This window comes from Canis lupus, chromosome 22 (genome assembly GCF_011100685.1).
Source record: "Canis lupus familiaris isolate Mischka breed German Shepherd chromosome 22, alternate assembly UU_Cfam_GSD_1.0, whole genome shotgun sequence".
Lineage (NCBI taxonomy): Eukaryota > Metazoa > Chordata > Mammalia > Carnivora > Canidae > Canis > Canis lupus.
The window spans coordinates 43,995,349-44,016,077 of NC_049243.1; the positions used below are offsets into that span (position 1 = coordinate 43,995,349).

The following is a 20,729-nucleotide window of genomic DNA, read 5'->3' on the forward strand; positions in this document are numbered from 1 at the left end:
ACAAGCAGAAAGCTCTTTTTTCTTTTATGAATGAATGAATGAAGTTTGTTTATTTATTTAACAGAGAGCACAAGCAGGGGGACCGGCAGGGAGAGGGAGAAGGAATCTTCTCGCTGAGCAAGGAGTCAGATGTGGGGCTTGACCTGAGCTAAAGGCTGATGCTTAACCGACTAGGTGACTGAGGCTCCCCAACCAGTGAGATCTTAATGCCTGTAACTCTAAAAATCAGCAGGCTCAGCTCTGGAAGAGTCCAGAGGGCAATAGAAAGCTGAGTCCATATCCTTAAAGAGACAGCATGACAAATAGAGAAGCACAGAAACAGCAGTTTGAAAAACACCTGGGACATACAGGAAAGGGAATTATTTACTAATCTCAGAGTTCCCAAAAGGACTTCTCCAGGAACAAAGGAGCTGGCAACCACCGTTTCCCTCTCCCACCCCCATCATAAACACATGGACATCTATAGGAACCAGCACACCAGCATTCACTACTAACTTGCTTACATCCTGCCCTGTCCCTTCTAGCAGGACTTGCCTCTGTCCCAGTGCTGCAGGTCCCCTCTCCAAGAAGACCTGTGCAAACATTGCCAACACTGAGTCTCCCAACTGCACACTTTGCAGGACCTCAGTCTAGGTGGCAGGTGATGGTCACTTCTCACTGAGGATATGTACACTCCACCCATGCACACTTTCCAGAGTGACCCCAGTCAGCTCCAGTCTCAGTGGCAATTGGGCATCCCCTGTAGAAGAGACCAGTACCACCTTGTTAAAAGTGCATGCCCTGCCTACTACTTTCCAGAGCAAGAGACATAACTGAATTTCCTAACACAGAGAAATTGACACAGTTAGACAAAATGAGGGGACCAAGCACTTGCCACCTAGACTGAGATCCTGCAAAGTGTAGAGTTGGAACAAGACAAAAAGAAAGGAATCCAAATATATCACTAAAGAAAACCAGTTTATATAAAGAGAAGACAGCAAGGGAAGAAAGGAACAGAAGATCCTGGGTGGCTCAGTCAGTTAAGCATCTGACTCTTGATTTCAGTTCTGGTCATAATTTCAGGGTTCTGGGGCTGAGGCCCACACAGGGCTCTTCACTTGGCATGGAGTCTGCTTAAGATTCTCTCTCTTCTTCTCCCTCAACTACTCCACTTTGGGTGATGGAATGGATTTAAAAAAACAAGACCCATTTATGTGCCACCTACAAAACACATGCCTATTGAAAGTGAGAGATGGAGAAACATTTATCATGCAAATGGATGTGAAAAGAAATCTGAAGTAGAAAAACTTTTATCGGGCAAAATCAATGTTAAAACAAAGACTGTTACAAGCGACAAAGAAGGACACTATATCATCATTAAGGGGACAATACAACAAGATATAACAATTGTAAATATTTTGCACCAAACATGGGAGCACCCAAATACATAAAATAGTCAATAACAAATCTAAGATAACTAATACAACATAATAATAGTAATACAATAATAGCGGGGTCTTTAACATACCACTTATATCAATGCACAGATCATCTAAACAGAAAATCAAGAAGCAACTAGTGGCTTTGACTGACACACTGAACCAGATATAATAGATATTTTCAGAACATTTCATCCTAAAACAGAATACACATCTTTTCAAGTGTGTACAGATCATTCTCCAAAATACATTTCAGATTAGTCACAAAATAAGTCTCAACAAATTCAAAAAGATCAAAGATATGCCACTTATCTTTTCTGGACACAACAAAATGAAACTAGAAATCAACAACAACAACAAATCTGGAAAGACCACAGATACATAGAGGTTAAATAACATGCTATTAAATATTGAATGGCTCAACCTAGAAATCAAAATGGAAATCAAAAAAATTCCTGGAGATAAATGAAAACACAGTGATCCAGAATCTTTGGGATGCAACAAAGCAATATATACCTGCCTTAAGCAACAAGAAAAATCTCAAAGAAACAACCTAACTTCATAGATAAGGGAGCTAGAAAAAGAACAACAAACAAAACCCAAATCTATCAGAAGGAAGAAAATAATAAAGATTAGAGCAGAAATAAATGATATAGAAACTAAAAAGAAAGGAAAGAAAAAAGAACATATCAGTGAAAACAGGAGCTGGTTCTTTGAAAAGATCAACAAAATTAATAAACCCCTACCCACATTCATCAAGAGAGAGAGAGAGAGAGAACTCAAAACCAAAAATGAAAGAGGAGCAATAACAACTAACATCACAGAAATACAAAAGAGAATATTATGAAAAATTATATGCCAACAAAATGAACAACCTTGAAGAAATGGATAAATTCTTAAAATTGTATAATCTTCCAAAACGGAATCAGGACAAAATAGAAAATTTGAACACTGATTACCAGCAATGAAGTTGAATTAGTAATTCAAAACATTCCCAAAAACAAAAGTCCAGGACCAGAAGGATTCACAGGTGAATACTATCAAACATCCAAAAGAGTTAATATGTATTAGTCTCAAACTTCTCTACTAGAAGTGGAAGGAAAGCTTCCCAATTCAGTCTATGAGATCAGCATTATCCTGATACCATAGCCAGAAAAAGACACCATAAAAAGAGAGAACTATAGACTAATATTTTGAACATAGATTTAAAAATATTCAATAAAATATTAGCAAACTGAATCAAACAATACATTAAATAAATCATTCACATAGTTGAGTGGGATTTATTCCTGGGATACAAGGGTTATTCGATATTCACAAATCATTGGGATACATCACATCAATAAGGATAAAACCCATATGATCTTTCAACTGAAGCAGAAAAAGCATTTAACAAATTACAATATCCATTCATATCAAAAATCCTCAACAAAGATTATTTAGAGGGAACAGACTCAGCATAATCAAGGCCTTATATGAAAAACCCACATCTAACATCATATTCCATGCAGAAAAGCTGAGAGTGTTTTTCCTAAGTCAGGAACAAAACAGGAATGTCCACTCTCACCACTATTATTGAACATAGTACTGAAGTCCCAGCCACAGCAATAAAAAGAGAAAAGAGAATGGGGTGCCTGGGTGGCTTAGTCTGTAAAGCATTTGCTTTCACTTGGGTCATGATCCCAGGGTCCTGGGATTTAGCCCCATGTTGGACTCCCTGCCCAGTGGGGAGCCTACTTATCCCTTTCTCTCTGCCCCTCTTCCTTACTAGTGCTCTCTCTCTCTCTCACTCTGTCACAATTACACAAATAAAATCTATAAAATATTAAAATAGAAAAGAAAGAAAAGCCACCCAAATTGGTAAAAAAGAAACAAAACTTTCATTATTTGCATATCACATGATATTATATGTAGAAAACCCTAAAGACTTTACCAAAAAACTATGACAATTATAAGTGTATTCAGCAAGGTTGCGGAATACAAACTCGATGTACAGAAATTTGTTGCATTTCTATACACTAATAATGAAGCAGCAGAAAAAGAAATTAAGAAAACAATCCCATTTACAACTGCACCAAAAATAATACCTAGGAATAAACTTAACCAAAGAGGTGAGAGGTATGTATTCTAAAAATTATAAAATGTTGATGATAAAAGTTGAAGATGACTAAAAAAAGTAAAAAGATATTCAATGTCATGGATTGGAAGAGAAAATATTGTTAAAATGTCCATACTACCCAAAGCAATCTACACATGTAATGCAATCCCAATCAAAATGCCAACAGCATTTGTTACAGAACTAGAACAAACAATCCTAAAATTTGTAGGGAGCCACAAAAGACCCCAACTAGCTAAAGGAATCTTGAGAAGGAAAAATAAAATTGGAGGTATCATAATTCAAGATTTTAAGTTATATTACAAAGCTACAGTAATCTAAACAGTATGGTACTGGATAGAATGAAACAGTATAGAAAACCCAGAAATGAACCCATAATTACATGGTCAATTAATCTTTGACAAAGGAGACAAGAATATGCAATGGGGGAAAAGATGGTCTCTTTAACAAACGGTACTGGGAAAGCTGGACAGCTACATGCAGAATAAAACCAGACCACTTCCATATACCATATACTAAATAAACTCAAAATGGACTAAAGACCTAATGTGAGACATGAAACCATCAAATTCCTGGAAGAGAACACAGGCAATAATTTCTCCAACATCAGCCATAGCAACATTTCTCTAGATAACATCTCCCGAGGCAAGGGAAATAAAAGCAAAAATTAACTATTAGGATCATATCAAAACAAAAAACATTCTGCACAGAAAAGAAAACAACCAGCAAAGCAAAAAGAATAGGTTTACTGAGTGCGAGAAGATATTTGCAAATGACCTATCTGATAAAGGGTCAGTATCCAAAATATATAAAGAACTTATATAACTCAACAATAAAAACAACAACAAAAAATAAACTTGTCAAAAATTAATGGACTACAATTAAAAATGGACAGAGGGGGCACCTGGGTGGCTCAGTGGTTGAGCATCTACCTTTGGCTCAGGTCATAATCCCAGGATCCTGGGACTGAGTCCTGCATCAGGCTCTTTGCTTCTCCTTCTGCCAATGTCTCTGCCTCTCTGTGTCTCTCGTGAATAAATAAAATCTTTAAAGAAAAAAATGGGCAGAGGACATGAACAGATATTTTTCCAAAAGTAGCAGACACAAAAAAGATCCTCAACATGACTCATCATCAGAGAAATGCAAATCAAGACCACCTTACACCAGTCAAATGGTTAGTATCAAAAAGACAAGAAATAACAAGTGTTAGCAAGGATGTGGAGGAAGAGGAATCTTCGTGCACTGTTGGTGTGAATGCAAACTGGTACAGCTACTGTGGAAGGTAGTATGAAGGTTCCTCAAAAAATTAAAGATAGAACTACCCTATGATCTAGGAGTGGTTCTACCAGGTATTTACCCAAAGAATATGAACTAATATGAAGAGGTACATGCACCGTTGTATTTATTTCAGCATTATTTAAATAGGCAAACTGTGGAAGTAGCCCAAGTATCCATCTATAGATGAATGGATAAAGAAAATGTGGTATATTTAAATACCATGGAATATTCTTCAGCCATTAAAAAGAACAAAATCTTGCCACTTACAATAATATGGACGGAAGCAAAATAAGTCAGTCAGAGAAAGACAATACCATATTATTTCACTCATCTGTGGAATTTAAGAAACAAAACATATGAACAAAGGGAAAAAAGAGAAACAAGCCAAAAAAGCTCTTAGCTACAGAGAACAAACATGGTTACTAAAGGAGAGGTGGGGGGAGGGATGGATGAAATAGGGCAAGGGGATTAAAAGAACACTTATCTTGATAAGCACTGAGTAATATATGGAATTGTTGAATCACTGTATTACAGTTCTAAATAATGTAACACTGGTTATGTTAACTACCGTGGAATGAAAATGTAAAATGAATGAATGAAACTGAATTTGAGGAACTAAATAAACCTCTTGCAAGAGACATACAAAGGACCAACAGGTGCATGACAAAACTATGTGCTAAACATCTTAAATCATTAGAGAAGATGTTAGCTGAAACTATAGTGGTAACCATTTGTAATATTTAAGTATTTCAAATCCGTGTGTTGTATACTTTAAACTTACACAATGTTGTGTGTCAATTATATCTCATTAAAGATGGGGAGGGAAAGAAAACCTGAATTAGATAAACATTTTTTGTAATTTTGTAGTTTTCTGTATTTGTTTAAATTATCAATTTATTAATTGACATAATTATTACCAAATGCCTACTAGGCAAATATAAAAATTAATGAGGGATACCCTACCCTCAGAGAAAGGCAGCTATAGACTCAAATTTCAAATACCCCTAAAGATCATGAAAGTGTATAAAGTTATATCAAAATTTTTTGTACCAATAAAAATCTACTCTTTGAATCATTTGTAATAATGTATGCGCTTAGTTTTCTTAACCCAATTTACTACTAGTAATATTTATTTTTTTATTCTAATTGTACAGATTAATATTTTGTGAATAAGTATATGCATATTTTCTTAATTATTCCTATAGGCTTACCTCATAAAAGTGAAATTATTAGGTTAAGGTAACATATTTTAAACATTCTTATGTATTTTGGCAAATGCCCTAAAAAGAGGTTTGTATCCTTGGCAAAACTGTTATCTCCTCTCTCCCTTGCCTTTGTCACTGGACATTAGGTAATTGACATCTTATGTGTAAAATGATATTTATTTGCTTTCTAGCAAAGAAGGCTTTTCAGCTTTTCCTTAGAGATAAATTAACCTTTTATCTTGTAAATATCCATTTACTTCCTTTCACCATTTTTCTATCGGGATTTTTGTTTTTTCTTATGGATTTTAAGAACTTTCTATGTTAAAGATGTTGCTTCAATATGCACTGTGATATTTTCTCCACTTTGCTATTTGTTCTCATACTTTTTCATGTTGCACAGAGATTCTTTTAAGATGTTAAAGCTATGACTCTTATAGTCTGCCTAAAAATCTGTATGCTTTCCCCTACCCACACATAAATTTTAAAAACCAACCTGTATGATTTGTCTGCATCCTCATTATTTATAGTGATGTCTTTGGGGGTCTTATAGTTACTTACTTTAGAGAATGCTGTGGGATAAATAACTAGCTTATTTTCCAAATACTTAATAAATTAGTCAGCACTGTATTTTGACTAACTCCTTTCTCACTGAAAATGCTGTCATTTCAAAGTTCCATAAAACAGAAGTCATGTCTCAAGCCATCCAGCCAGAACCAATGTTTGACTGCAAGTTTAATGCTTTATTTGTATAGTGGCAGACAGCATGGTGCTCAGATCAAAGAGAATCCCATTTGACTGGGACACATCTGAGATTTAGCTACAATCATTACCTTGAGTAGACTACTATTTCAGCTCCTAATCTGTAGATGAGAAAACAATTCTACCTAACTCATTTTACTGTGTGAGACTCACAGTCCTTCTTCAATTTATTCATTCAAGGTATTTATTAAAAGCACACTATGCAATAGACATTTTTATGCCATTTCTAGAGGTAAATTATTTTGACTTTGTTGAATTCAAATAATGACCTACAGTCCCACTCCCAACATTTAAATCTGCACTACATTTTCACCATTGGTAGAAAAGACACCTGTTGGCTTTTTTAAGCCTCATCAAAATATGAAGAGGCAGCCTGTAAATGCATAATGTATATTCAGTCTCCAGCACGGTGCCTGACAGAGGAGTAGCAGAAGGTAAACTTTGCAAGTGAGTGCCCAAATTATTAATTCTTGCCCATGTAATTTTCCTTATTAAAAATAAAGAATTATTATTTTTTGTTTGTTTGTTTTTTAAATTTTTATTTATTTATGATAGTCACACAAAGAGAGAGAGAAAGAGAGGCAGAGACATAGGCGGAGGTAGAAGCAGGCTCCATGCACCGGGAGCCCGACGTGGGATTCGATCCCAAGTCTCCAGGATCGCCCCTGGGCCAAAGGCAGGCGCCAAACCGCTGCGCCACCCAGGGATCCCCAAGAATAAATTATTCTTGAACATAGTCTTCACTGTTCAGTGAAGACAATTTTCTAAATATGTGGATAGATGAAGTGCAAAGAGGGAAAAACACCCACATTCCCCTGCCACAAGAAAAAAGCCAGTATATGCATGACATAAAAGAAGCTAAAATGGGCACCTGGGTGACTTAGTTAGGCTCTGACATGTGATTTCGACTTGGATCAGGGTCTCAGGCTCCTTGCATCAGGAGGACTCTGTGATCAGCCAGAGTCTGCTTGAGATTCTCTCTTTGCCTCTCCCTCTGCCCATCCTTCTTCTCTGTCTCTAAAATAAATTATTTTCACATCTGAAGTATAGATGTTATTAGTAAGTGTAATAGTTCTAAGGATGATGGACCCTGAGACCCTGAATTATGAGACTTACGTAACAACAGTGAAAGATCCCTTCAAGAGCCTTGGGGTGGAGGCTGGAGGTGGATCTAATCTGTTAAGAAATCTTAGAGGATGGTAGCTTCCACTTTAAAAAAAAAATAAAAAGAGTGTAGAGATTACTTAAAAATAAAATCTTTCAGGGCACCAAGAGGCTCAGTGGTTGCATGTCTGCCTTTGGCTCAGGTTGTGATTCCAGGATTCTGGGATTGAGTCCCGCATCAGGCTCCCCAGAGGGAGCCTGCTTCTCCCTCTGCCTATGTCTCTGCCTGCCTCTCTCTCTCTCTCTCTCTCTCTCTCTCTCTCTGTGTATCTCATGAATAAATAAGTAAAATCTTAAAAAAAAAAGATTACTCAAAGATTACTCTGTTTTTGTTTAACGTATTAATGTAATAAGTTCCCAAACTAATTTTTTTCTTTTACGGGTCTTTGGTTAAGCTTTGGTGTAACTTACAAGCTTCGTTAATTAAACTCCTTTAAGAAAACTATCTTTGCATCAAGTAATTGTGGGGCTAGCCAGCACACTCAGATGTGAAAATGACATCTGATTGAAGGTGGGATATTCCACCTGGCATCACCTGACTTACAGACATAAAATTTAACATCTTTCTACTTTCATATTTTCACTCATTAGGATACCCCTGAACCCTGACCAGTGGCTGGCTGAATGAATGAAACTCAAAAAGCATAAGAAAAAGTTACTCATGAATCCAACCCAAGCACCTCTTCAAAGTGCTTTAAAAAAGAAAAGTAAATCCCTTCAAGCTCAAATTTATACAGTTATCTTGGAAAAAAAATTTTTTAATTGCCTAAAGTCCTCATAGCTCCTTGTTAAGCTCTGGCCATAATAAGAAGTATAAAACCATGACTAAAATATTCACACTCTGGTCCCTATAAAAAAAAAAAAAAGAAGAAGAATCACTAGTTTATTCATCTTGCCTAATGACACAGAAGGGCAAAACAGGTATCCAAACAATGAATAATAATGTAAGAGCTCAGACTGTAAAATCAATATGTCAGATCAGTAGAGCTGTGCTTCGTTTTAATGTTCTCATTTCTGAATGCAGTACAGCTTACTTTCTGAGTTATATATATGTATTGACCTAATTACATAAATATTGACTTTTCCTTATATGAGGATTTTTTTTCAATCTCACTGTAATTACGATGTCAATATTTATGGCTGTAGCAACTTGAATTTAAACTTTATTAATTGTGAGTGATAGTGGCATGCCATGAGATATTTCAGATGGCCACATGGTCTCAAAACACTGAAGATCCTACACAGTAGATGATAAGTCAGTAAATCCCCACATATATCATACTAAGGTAAACTTTTTTCAGAAAATGATTATTTCATCCCTAATAATTTGGAAGCTGGTCTCCTCAGTTTGTCAGTTTTCAGAGCACTAAGAAGTAATAACTAGGATGTACCTGGATCTTGGTCTATGATATTGCCCTATTTTGTTTAATCAAACACTTCATTCCTAACATTAATTCCCATTCTATTAACAAATTCTTTGATCTGTTGACAGATATCCACACCTCTGTCCCCACAGGTGTGTATAAGTATAAAGGATATCATTTAATATTATTCTTTGATATTTTTCCAATAAGGAGCCTATGCATAGTTCAGTCTAAAACAAAATAGGATCTGTATAAATTCTACTTTTAAAAAAATGTCCTATTTCTCCTTATAGGATTTTATTTTCACTAGAAAAGTTTCATATAGTTACTGCAATTGTTACATCTCTGACGCAAGCAATAGCGCCAAGACCTCAGGACTTTTTAATTAACTTTTTAACTAATCAGTGACACTAGAAAAATATTCCAAGTGCTTTAAAAAGCTGGAGAGATTTTTCACTTTGCTCTTACAATAATATTGAGAACTCCTACTTAAGTGCCTGCATCTTCTCATTTAAGAGGAGCAGAAGTGGGATGCCTGAGTGGCTCAGCGGTGGAGCATCTACCTTTGGCTCAGGGTGTGATCCGAGTTCTAGGATTGAGTCCCACATCGGGCTCCCTGCATGGAGCCTGCTTCTCGCTCTGCCTATGTCTCTGCCTCTCTTTCTCTGTGTCCCTCATGAATAAATAAATAAAATCTTAAAAAAAAGAAAAAGAAGAGCAGAAGTAACTGCTTCTGCTAACTGCTTCACATTACCCATTTAGAGTTAGGTGAACACATAGGGAATCCTAGGATAAAACAATAGTGCCTACATTTGGGGGTGAAGAGGTGTTCTAGCCACATCATGGTGAGGTGGTCATGCATGATCCTGTGTTTTCTTATTTGCTTCTGCAGGGTTGCCAGAGGAGATGAACCTCAGTGATGTAAAGCAGATCCATCAGACGGGTGGAGGTAGTACTTTAGATACAACTGCAGCAGGATGTTCAGCAGCGACAGAAACTACAGCATTTATACTGATGGGTGTAGTAATGTTACTTCCTTGGCTTTGGTAACTGAACTCTTCCACCTGATATACTGACCTTATTGGAGTTGTGATTTCTCCCATATTCATCTGATTAGAATAAGATATCTTTTGAATGCAACAATTATATTTATGAAAAGGTATGTCACACTAACTTCTTATAAGCCAAGTGGGAATGTTCACAAAGCATCTAAAAATGATAGACTGTTTGAAAACACGTCTTCTAGGATTCTAACTTAAATCTTCTTAAAGTCTAACACATTAAACCTGCAAATGTGAAAAGCACAGAAGCAACTTTGAATAAGAAGGATTTAGTATATCTATAATTTTACTATCTTTGATTCTAAACCCTTTTCTTTATAAAAGAAAAATGTCTTAAGTTAAAAGTGTATTTGCAGAACAATGAAAACAGCACATAGTGTTTCTTAAAATACTGAAATTAGAATTCCATTAAATGAATCAAAATAAATGATGGCAAATAGTATGCATGAATTGTCAAGAGATTCTTCCATTTTTGCAAGCTATATGAAGAAATTACTTGAAGTCTGTAAGTTATAGAGTAGATTGTTGAGGAGCATTTCATGTAATTTCATTGAGGAAGCTTGATAAATTTTATCCACTGTAACTTAGCCACTGACAAACCTTAAGCAGAGTATTTTGGTAACATCTTAGCTTTGTTCCATTACATTCAAGATGCATCTTTCGTATTGTGGCTCTTTTCTCTGTCTTTGCCTAATGGATTTAGCCATGTTGCAAACACACACTTGCTCTGGGAATATCTCTAAGAAAGCCATTAATTATTTAGTAGAAAACTTGCAGCGTGATATATTCATTCATCCATCCTCAAAATATTATTTGCTATTTTTTAAATCTTGATATTAAACAATTGACTACCTATACATTTCTAAGGTTCCTATGAATATCTAAGACATGTACTAATACAGAAAATATAGCATATAGTGTTTTAGCTCTTTTCCTATTGCACATAAGCAGAGCTGCTAATCCACAGTCCCTGATTTCCCAGTTGTGATAAGATGCCTCAGCAGACCTCAATTAGGATCGGTCTATCGTTGTACTTAAGAAGAAAGAGATAAGTCAGCTTTTATTAAGAAGTATCACATCCAGTTAGTAGCCAGAAATTATTATTAATACAAAGGGACAGAATTGAAAAGAGAGATGCTGAATTTGAAATTTTAAAAAAAAAATCAAAAAGATTTGAAATGATCTCTCAGGAAAAGTCAAAGAGGACTCAATTGACAGCAAATATTTGTAAGGTGCAATCAATCTCTCCAAATCAGGAAACTGTACATGATCAAACCATGTTGTCTCGAGGGTTTTAAATTAACCGAATAATCTTACAATGGTCAATTTAAACTATGCTATGTTTAAACTGCCAAATCAGATTTTATTGCCTGTTTAAATAGACCTCAAAACTGTAAGTGTTATTCTACCTGCCAGGTCTGGCTGTCATTTTCTTAGGCTTCCATTCCAGATCTTAATATTTATTCCATGATCTACTTGGTTTACACTCATTTGCACCACCACGCTCCACAAATTATAAACTTAAACATATATTTATCTAATCTTTATTTTAAGCTCAGCTTGTTATTTAAATAACAGTGAATATGAAGTCACCCATTTGTGACACTCCTGCCCAAGTCATGGTTGGTTTGTTCTGGCAAAACTTCTTTCCCAACCTTACAGGAATTTGGAAGACAAACTGAAGGTCATAGTTCAGCAGACTAAGATGTTTCCAGATTAAATAACATTATAGGAGATAATGTTAGATGTGGCATAAAAGCAGAATGGTAACAAAGTCAATAGTATAAACAATATTTTGAATCAACTCAATTTTACATCCTTAAGCTGGTGTTGTCTACCTCCAGGTAGGCACTTTGGACCATACATATCACAACAGTGCTACTCTAGCTTAAAACACATGTAGGCTTTTAGGATTCCTTTAAGAGCCTGAGGCATATTTTTCTAAAATTCTCAATGAGGATATTCATTCCTTAATACTCTACTCCATAGCATTGGACATTTGCACAGCTCTTTAATTTAAAATCTTTTTCAAACGGAATAAATGGAATATCCCATTTGACATTCCTCACCCCTCAAGGATGAGCTCAATTTTTAGCCAAATAAAAACAGTAACACTGAGGATTTTTTTAAAATATGGCTCAGAATTTGTTTCTGCAGTCTTCCATAAGTCTATAAAGCTTTGAGCAATGGTAAGATTGTTGAATATGTGTCTACTTTCTAAGATGACTTAAAGGATAACATTCAAGTAAGTATATATATTTTAAAATATCACTTACATCTTTATAGTCATATCTTATGCTTTGATCCTTTAAAACAAAGACTTTTTCTTAAATCTGTTATTTTTAATAAATTTAAGTGATCTTGGAACAGTCTAGTGTTTTGCATGTATTAGAGAAGAATCTGTTAATGAGCTAACATTTATGTGGCCCTTCCTCTCCATAGCACTGTGATCAGTGTTTTTTATGCACAATCTCCTTTGGTCCTCCCAATAACATTATCACCTCCACTGAACCAATGAGGAAAGTGAAGCTTACAAATATTGTAGTAATTTGTCTGGTATTATACAACCTATTACAGTAGAATCAGATGGGTGCATATAAAGGTCTCTAAATAAACTATAAACATTTCTGGTTCAAAGATAGGATAGCTCTGGAATAGTAGTTAAGAATCATGAGGATAGCATAAAAATTATTGAGAGGTAATGTAAACCTCCAAACTAGGATTTAAAAAACAAATTCAATTGACTATATAATTATAAAACTGCATATTAATGCAAAAGCACTTTGAAAAGGAAATGTTAACATGGACTTTTTTCCAGTAATGCTCTCCTACATGTAGAAAACCCATTCAAACACATCAACCCCCAAGATAAATCAGCTACCAAACATGGGAAAGAAAATACACAAGCTTTACAAGTAATATGGAATCCTGAAATTCCATTTCTGTGCAGCTGAAGAGTATAAAATATTTCTTTAGCTGTAAGGCACAGAAGGGCATAAAAAATAGCAAGGAAGGCAGGAAGAAAGGTAGGAAAGATGGAAGAAAGACACAGAGAAAGGCAAGCAGGCAGTAGCAGAGTATTAAAGTCCTAGATTTGCCTTTTTATCCTCTATTTGTTCAGGAATGTCTTATCAATGAAATAATGTCTGAAGTGTTCTCTTGTCATTAAAGGATAGAAGTTAATAAGCTATTTCCTCCCAAATACTCAGATTTCTCTGAAGTGCTCAATGATGATGCTTTGAAAGGGACTCAATTAGCTTAGTGCTAATTGTTTTCAATCACTTAAAATATTGTTTCTATCATCAGAACCCTTCAGGTACAATAAAAGTTGTTTCTTCTTGAGTGAAGGAGTTCATCCTAGACTTCTGTTATTCTATGAGATATTCACAGGGCAATCTGTGATATCCAGTATTTCTCTATGTTGCAAACTTTAGTAGCCTATATAATTACATGGGTTCTATGAAAATTCAGAAATCATTCTTAATGTTGTCAGGTATGACTTTGGGCATATCAACTTTTTCTTTAAATAAAGATTGTTGTATATTATTTCTGATTAAAATATAGATAAAACATTTCTCAAGTTGACAGTCTGGTTTCTTTGCTTTTGCTATAATTCCATGGTGACTGCAGTGGTGGTATATCATTATTTTATAAATGCAGATTTAATCTAATGCAGTTCTTAAACTACTCTCTGCTTTCATGTGCAGAAAAATACTAAAGAATGTCTTCACAGTATAGTTTATCTTCATAGTAGAAATAATAATATTTAGAACAGGGTGGGATGGGATGAACATTTCTGGATAAATTTGCAAAGATATGACTCAACAGTTTCTCATCTTCCTGTACTTACCAATTGTCAAAATGGAATCATCTTCACTATGAAGGATATGAAAAAAACTCACATCCCCCAAATTTTCACTTTGCCCATAGCAAAGGCAGGGGAAAGAGAAGAAGGTAAAAGAATTTGAAACCCCACAGAATTAAAGACAGAATAGTAAATATTTAAGGATCAAGAAGTCATTGGCGACAAAAGGAATAGGATTGACCCACAGGAATAATTTGGATAACCTGGTAAGTAAATTAGTAAATTACTACTTTTATGAGTTTCCATACTCACTTTTGAGAAGCACTGAACTAGAAGAAAGGAAGCATCTTAGAAAGAAAGCAGCACGGGAAAGGTATCTGATTTTCCTAAGATTACCCAGTGAAGGCCACCAGCATTAGAAAGAAAAAGTGTTCAATTGCAAGACAAAGGCTGTGAGCAGTACAGTGTGTGCATCTGTCTCGTCCTAGCTCTTTATGAAATCTAGGCACTGACCAGGTAAAGAATTCTCGACAGTAGCAATTTCTTCAGAATGAGGTAGAAAGACCCACATGGAATCAAGAAAGAGTCCAACTCCATAATTGTGGTCAACATTGTCAAAGACTTCCAGAATGCAATTTACAAAGTAACTGTCCTTTTCCAACTCACCCTGCATGCCAATGGTTCAACCTGCTACCCACGTACACACTTTCACACCCCACACATATTTTCCTGCTGTACTTTCTATTTCAGTTTTGGTTTCTTATCTATAAAATTGAGTTAAGTGTATCTAACCCACAGAATTAGAGGACTAGATAATGTAACACATGTTAGGAATCCTCCTGTCCCACTATACACCTTAATAATTCATGTGTGTTCTTTTCCTATTAAGCCTTTTGTTCAAATGCACATGTTCCCAGGATGTGACAATGACAAAATATTTAGTTACAGATTCTGCCTGTGGATAAGCTTTTGAATTGTAAACAGAGCATCAAGTAGAAGTTTGAAATTGAGTAAGTAGACTTTAGGAAAGGGAAAGAGAAAAATTACAGGAAAAACCCCTCCTGCTTGGTTTCATATTTCAAGTTTTGCTTAGCTTTATCCTGGCAACAAGGCAATAACCTTGCTGAAAATATATTTAAAAAAATACATTGGGAGAGTGGTCTTGCTTTCATTAATTTTACTTTTTTTATATTTCCATAAACATTTTTTATGGGAGTTCAATTTGCCAACATATAGCATAACACCCAGTGCTCATCCCGCCACGTGCCCCCCTCAGTGCCCATCACCCAGTCACCCCAACCCCCCGCCATCTCCCCTTCCACTACCTCTTGTTCATTTCCCAGAGTTAGGGGTCTCTCATGTTTTGTCACCCTCACTGATATTTTCACTCCTTTCCCTTTATTCCTTTTCACTAATTTTTATATTCCCCAAATGAATGAGACCATATAATGTTTGTCCTTTTCCAATTGACTTATTTCACTCAGCATAATACCCTCCAGGTCCATCCATGTCGGCTTTCATTAATTTTAAAGGGATGTTATCCCTGACCCAATGTTTACTTGTGAATTGATCTCTGTAACAAACTGAAAATCTCAACTTTTCCATCCTGCTTGAAAGCCTTCTTGACCATCATGTTCCAACCACCATGTTGGCAACTATCCCATGAGGCAGAGCACAGCCCAAGTGAAGCTGAGAACCAATTATCAATAAACAAGCAGTGTGTTGCTCAATATTGCACCAAGAGTCACCACCAACTTGGTGTTTCTGAGTGGCAAAATCACTTCCTTTGGTATACATTGCTAATAAGTGACAAAGCGAGTATTTTAAATTGAACCAAGCGTCAAAATCTTTCTACTATATCATTCTGTATCCCACAAGCTCAAAAAACCTTTGATTGGTCAGATGATTAGGTTGGCCAACTTGCAAATTTTGCAAGGTATTTTTAATGTTTTTCCTTGTTACATTTACTTTTTATTCCCATCTAGTCACCCAGATATTTTTTTCTTTTGTCTTTCTTTCATCTCAAATTTATCTCTAATAAGGTGAGCATCCTGAAGAGATTCCATATGCTAGATGTCGTAGTGTGGCCATCTGATAGAGAGATTGGCTCAATCACTGACTTATAATCATCCAAAAATGCTGGGGAGACCAGAACAAACACAGCTTCAAAGGTTTTGTACTAATTTTGTGTATGACCTCCAGCAACTTCCATACCCTCTCTGAACTACAATTCCTTATCTGTATAATAATGTGCTTGAGCTAAATAATCACAAAATTCCCTTTGGGATTTCTAGTTTTAAAGCAAGAAACATTGACGCAGTGATAGAGAACATTTATTTACTTGATGTCTTATAACCTATTATTGCTTAATATATAAAAAGTGATTTCAAAAAGTAGAAGATAGAATGTAATTTTAGTTACAACTTTATGCATGTGTTTATAACTCAAATTTCCTTATCACAGAGAGAGATGTGGCTTTTCTATATAAGATTGAGTGGGATAATCTTTTCATAAGTAAAGGGAAGAATAGCTATACCAAAGGTTCTTCAGCTTTCATATATTTTTTATAATAAATTTATTTTTTATTGGTGTTCAATTTGCCAACATACAGAATAACACCCAGTGCTTTCATTTAATGGATAGGACAATACGCCTGAGCAAAGAAATCTACTAAATCATTACATACTTAGCAACTAACTGCTTTTTGTTTTAGCTAATCTTACAGGAGTTGTGATCTGGCGCCTTCACTTGAATTCAGCTGTGGCATCTCACAATATTTAAAAACAAATAAATACATAGAGTGACACTGTTGAACGAACAAAAGATAAAAGGGTGTGGAAGTAAGAGATGAAGTTATAAAAGTTAGTTTGACAGTGTTTTCCCTTCTCACAGATTTTCCCAGGAGACCCTTTTAAATAGAACTAAACAAATGCTGTTGCCTCTGATGATTTATTGCAGTACAAGCTGACAGAGCATAGAAGCATGTTATCTGGTCCCCTGTAGTGCAGGGGCTAATTCAGAAAATGAAGAAAGACCAGAAGCTCAGCAGTGGGAGCAAATGCTCTATATCACGCAGCAAGTAAGCAGATGGAAGCTTGGAATCACAGCTTATTTAAAAATATAGCTCTTAAACATCGTGTGTTGGTAATTTTAGTATTTTTTTCTTCATTTATAAAAGAATTAATGAGAATCTAAAAATTTCATCACAGATGGTTAACTGCAATAAATTTATAATAAATATTTTTACTTTACTACTATTTTAGCTACACATCTATTATGGTATGGGTGTAATGGAAGTGTATATACATTCATGTATTTACAATTTATGCCTACCTATAAAATATACATACACATTCATGTATTTGCTGTATACATACAGCAAATTGGTTCATTGGTTTATGTTTTATAAACATATATAAAACTCCTCATGTTAATTTGCTCTGGCTTTTTAATCAAAGACTGAGAAGGTCAGTGAAACATAACTTTTTTTTCAAATTGCTACTTGTTATTTTTCTATAGGAACTTTCATTTTTAATTTGAAACAGATCAGCATTAAACAAGGCTCTCGCTATACACAAGAGAATATATATATGGCCACTGCAGCAATAAGATGCATGTAAAAGTTACATATTACAGAAACTTTCACTTACACAGTCTTATATATACATTCTATTTTCCTTAAAAGACTTCCTCAGGGGAACAATGCAACAAACACAAATCGTTAGCTTAGTATTCTTATTACAAAATATATAAAAGTGACTTTTAACTACCCACTTGCTTTTAGCTCATTACCTAACTGGAGGTAAGCTGACCAAGCAAGGAATGGCAAATGAAAGTAACTAAAATTTATCATTTTCCCCAAGTCACATATTGTGCTTTCTTCTCCTTTAGTGACACTCACTCATCTTTTATCATTTCATTGTCTTGATTATCCAGATTCCGAGTGCCTGTGTGGGCTCTATGTGGGGAAACAAGCACTCAGGCTTGGAAAGAAGATGAGTCCTGGTTTTGAATACTAGCTCTGCCACCAACTCACTGAAATATCTGTAAAATAAAGATTATGATACCTCCACCCCTGATTTATTGAGATTCCTGCAGATTTATTGAGAACTTTTCACTAGTGATTGTACCTATTGTGAGTGGAACATTATATTAATATTAGTTAACATCAAAACTTTCTCTTAGGTGAAATCCTTCACAATAAGATGTGAATAATATGTAGAAAAATCATTTGATTTTAAAACTATATGGAAGTCTAAAGATCATGTATTTTTCAGTAAAGAAAGCTAAAATCCAGAAGAGATGTGAATTACTCGAGGTAACACAACTGATTTGAAACAGAAGGCCCGCGAGGGCTCTTTGTTTAAATTAAGTTCTATGTATATTTTATTGAATAAAAATTTTTGCTTCAAATCAACTAAAAGATGTGTGTTTGTAAATCCTGATATTCAATAGAAATTGCCTCATAATCACAGGGACTAAACAGAACCCGGCAAATACATCAACATGGAGAATATGCTTCAACTCTTGATTCTGGGGGTCCCAAAGAGAAGATATAGCATTTAGAGAAACTATAAAATCTTAACATTACCTTGACATTCATTAAAATAGTAAGATAATAGAGTTTCATAATATAATAGAGTTTATATATAAGAGAACATATTGAGAGTATTCAGCACATCTTAAGTTATTCTAAAATATAGATCATTTTCAAATTTGCCAATAATTTACTTTGAAATATAGGAAATAAAATGTTTTGTGTCACATTTAAAGGTATTAATAGAAACTTTTTTTTTTTTACTATTGTTACTGTTTTCTACTATAATATTCGGATTTGCAATCTTCAGATTTTACCATCTCTGTGCCAGATTATATTTAGGTTGTATCCTGAAACATGAAGATCAATAAAACATTTCCATGTTTATTTTAATTGATGGTTCTTCATTATTTAAATACTAGTTTATTGTTTAAATACTAGTTTAAAATCCTCTAGATTTTAAAATGAGAAAATACGAATATTTGAAATTCTTAACTTCCCATTACAGAACAGGTCCTTCATTCTACTGTAAGTCATAAGGCCAAGTCAGCTAGAGTTGAAATATGTGGCCCTTATTTCTTAGAGTTTTATTCTTTTCTTATAATCCAGGGAGATGTTGTCTTTATTGAGCCAAAAAAGAAAAGTTCTCTGATGCTCTTATTAGCTACCTTTTGTTAAAGCAGAGTAAATTGTCTCCTATAATACAATAAACTTTAGCAACTAAAGGATGGATTCCATTGTAGTAATAGAAAAAATAATGTAATGGTAAGTATATTCATAGATATTAGCTCATATAGTAATTGAGAAGTTTGCATCTCTGTTCAAGATTTATCTAAAATACAAGATTTTCTATAAAACCTTAATCAACCTTTGTTCTGATTAAAAGTTTCCATTGAAAATAGGAAATATAACCAAAAATTCTGTCAACCTCTGTTAATGTTTTGTTGCATTCTAAAAAATCTTGTAAAAATGCAACTATATAAAATATACACACATATATCTAGGTACAGATATCCATGAAGACGACACAGATATATGCATGCACAAAAAGATACAGAGGAATGTAGTGATTATATCTTTACACATATATTCAAATATATAACACTTTATAATATTATGATATGATATTTCTTTAAGCCATCTTTATTGCTTAACAATATATCATAAATTATAATTGATAAAATTATAATTGATTCAAAATACTCTTTTTGTAAATTTCATATCACATATTTAATCAATTCCCTATTGATTATTGAATTATTGCCAAAGTCATAAACAATATTCCAATGAAAATCTTTATAAATTTATACACCTCTACCTTAGAATAGTTCTCCTTTCTTAGGTGGAATAAGGAAAGATATTCTTCTACTTGGAATGACCACAATCATAAAGAACAAACCAACCAACCAAACAATAAAGACACTGGTTACATTTTTCATAATCATTGATCCTGTTATACTTCAGTCTAATTAGAAGTAATTCTCTCCTTAAATCAACTTAATATAAAATTAGATTATAATAATTTGTGTATTTATCTTATTTTCTTTGGTATATTAAAGGTTACTAAAGGCTTCCTGAATACTTCACAGTAGCATAGTCGTTTGAAATTAATAGATGTCTAAACATGTGTATTTGATCAAATCTAATTACAAGGAGACACAAAAAGTGTTACTTACTATATTTGTTCTAATCGATTAATCTTAGAAATTTTCTATCTCAAAACATCCTAAAAATATTCATAATAGGAATAATTTCTGCCTATGAAAAGTAAACTTGGAGAATAGATGATATATAGTAACATGTGAAAATATTTGTAAATAGAAAAAGAATACAGCTTAGAACTGCTACTGTTATAGCTAGTTGTATGATTTGCTGAGAGCCCATACATTTTTCAGTATTCCACATCTTACCTTTTAAAGTAGTGAAATATAACCTGAGACCTGAAATTTTGAATATGTCTGTATCAGAAAAGTTTATTAGATTGTATCTGCCCAGCTCAGAGTCCCTTCTGACGAAAATCAA

The 20,729-nt window shown here is 34.4% G+C and overlaps 1 protein-coding gene across 1 annotated transcript in view; it reads left to right on the forward strand.

Moving 5' to 3' along the window:
• GPC5 (glypican 5) overlaps positions 1-13,945 on the forward strand; it is a 1,343,656-nt gene extending 1,329,711 nt beyond the window's left edge. Inside the window, exon 8 of the mRNA XM_038569867.1 lies at positions 10,197-13,945. Coding sequence (XP_038425795.1) covers positions 10,197-10,354 — 158 coding nt within the window. The 3' untranslated portion in view covers positions 10,355-13,945. The remainder of the gene's footprint in view (positions 1-10,196) is intronic.
• The last annotated feature ends 6,784 nt before the right edge of the window (positions 13,946-20,729 follow it).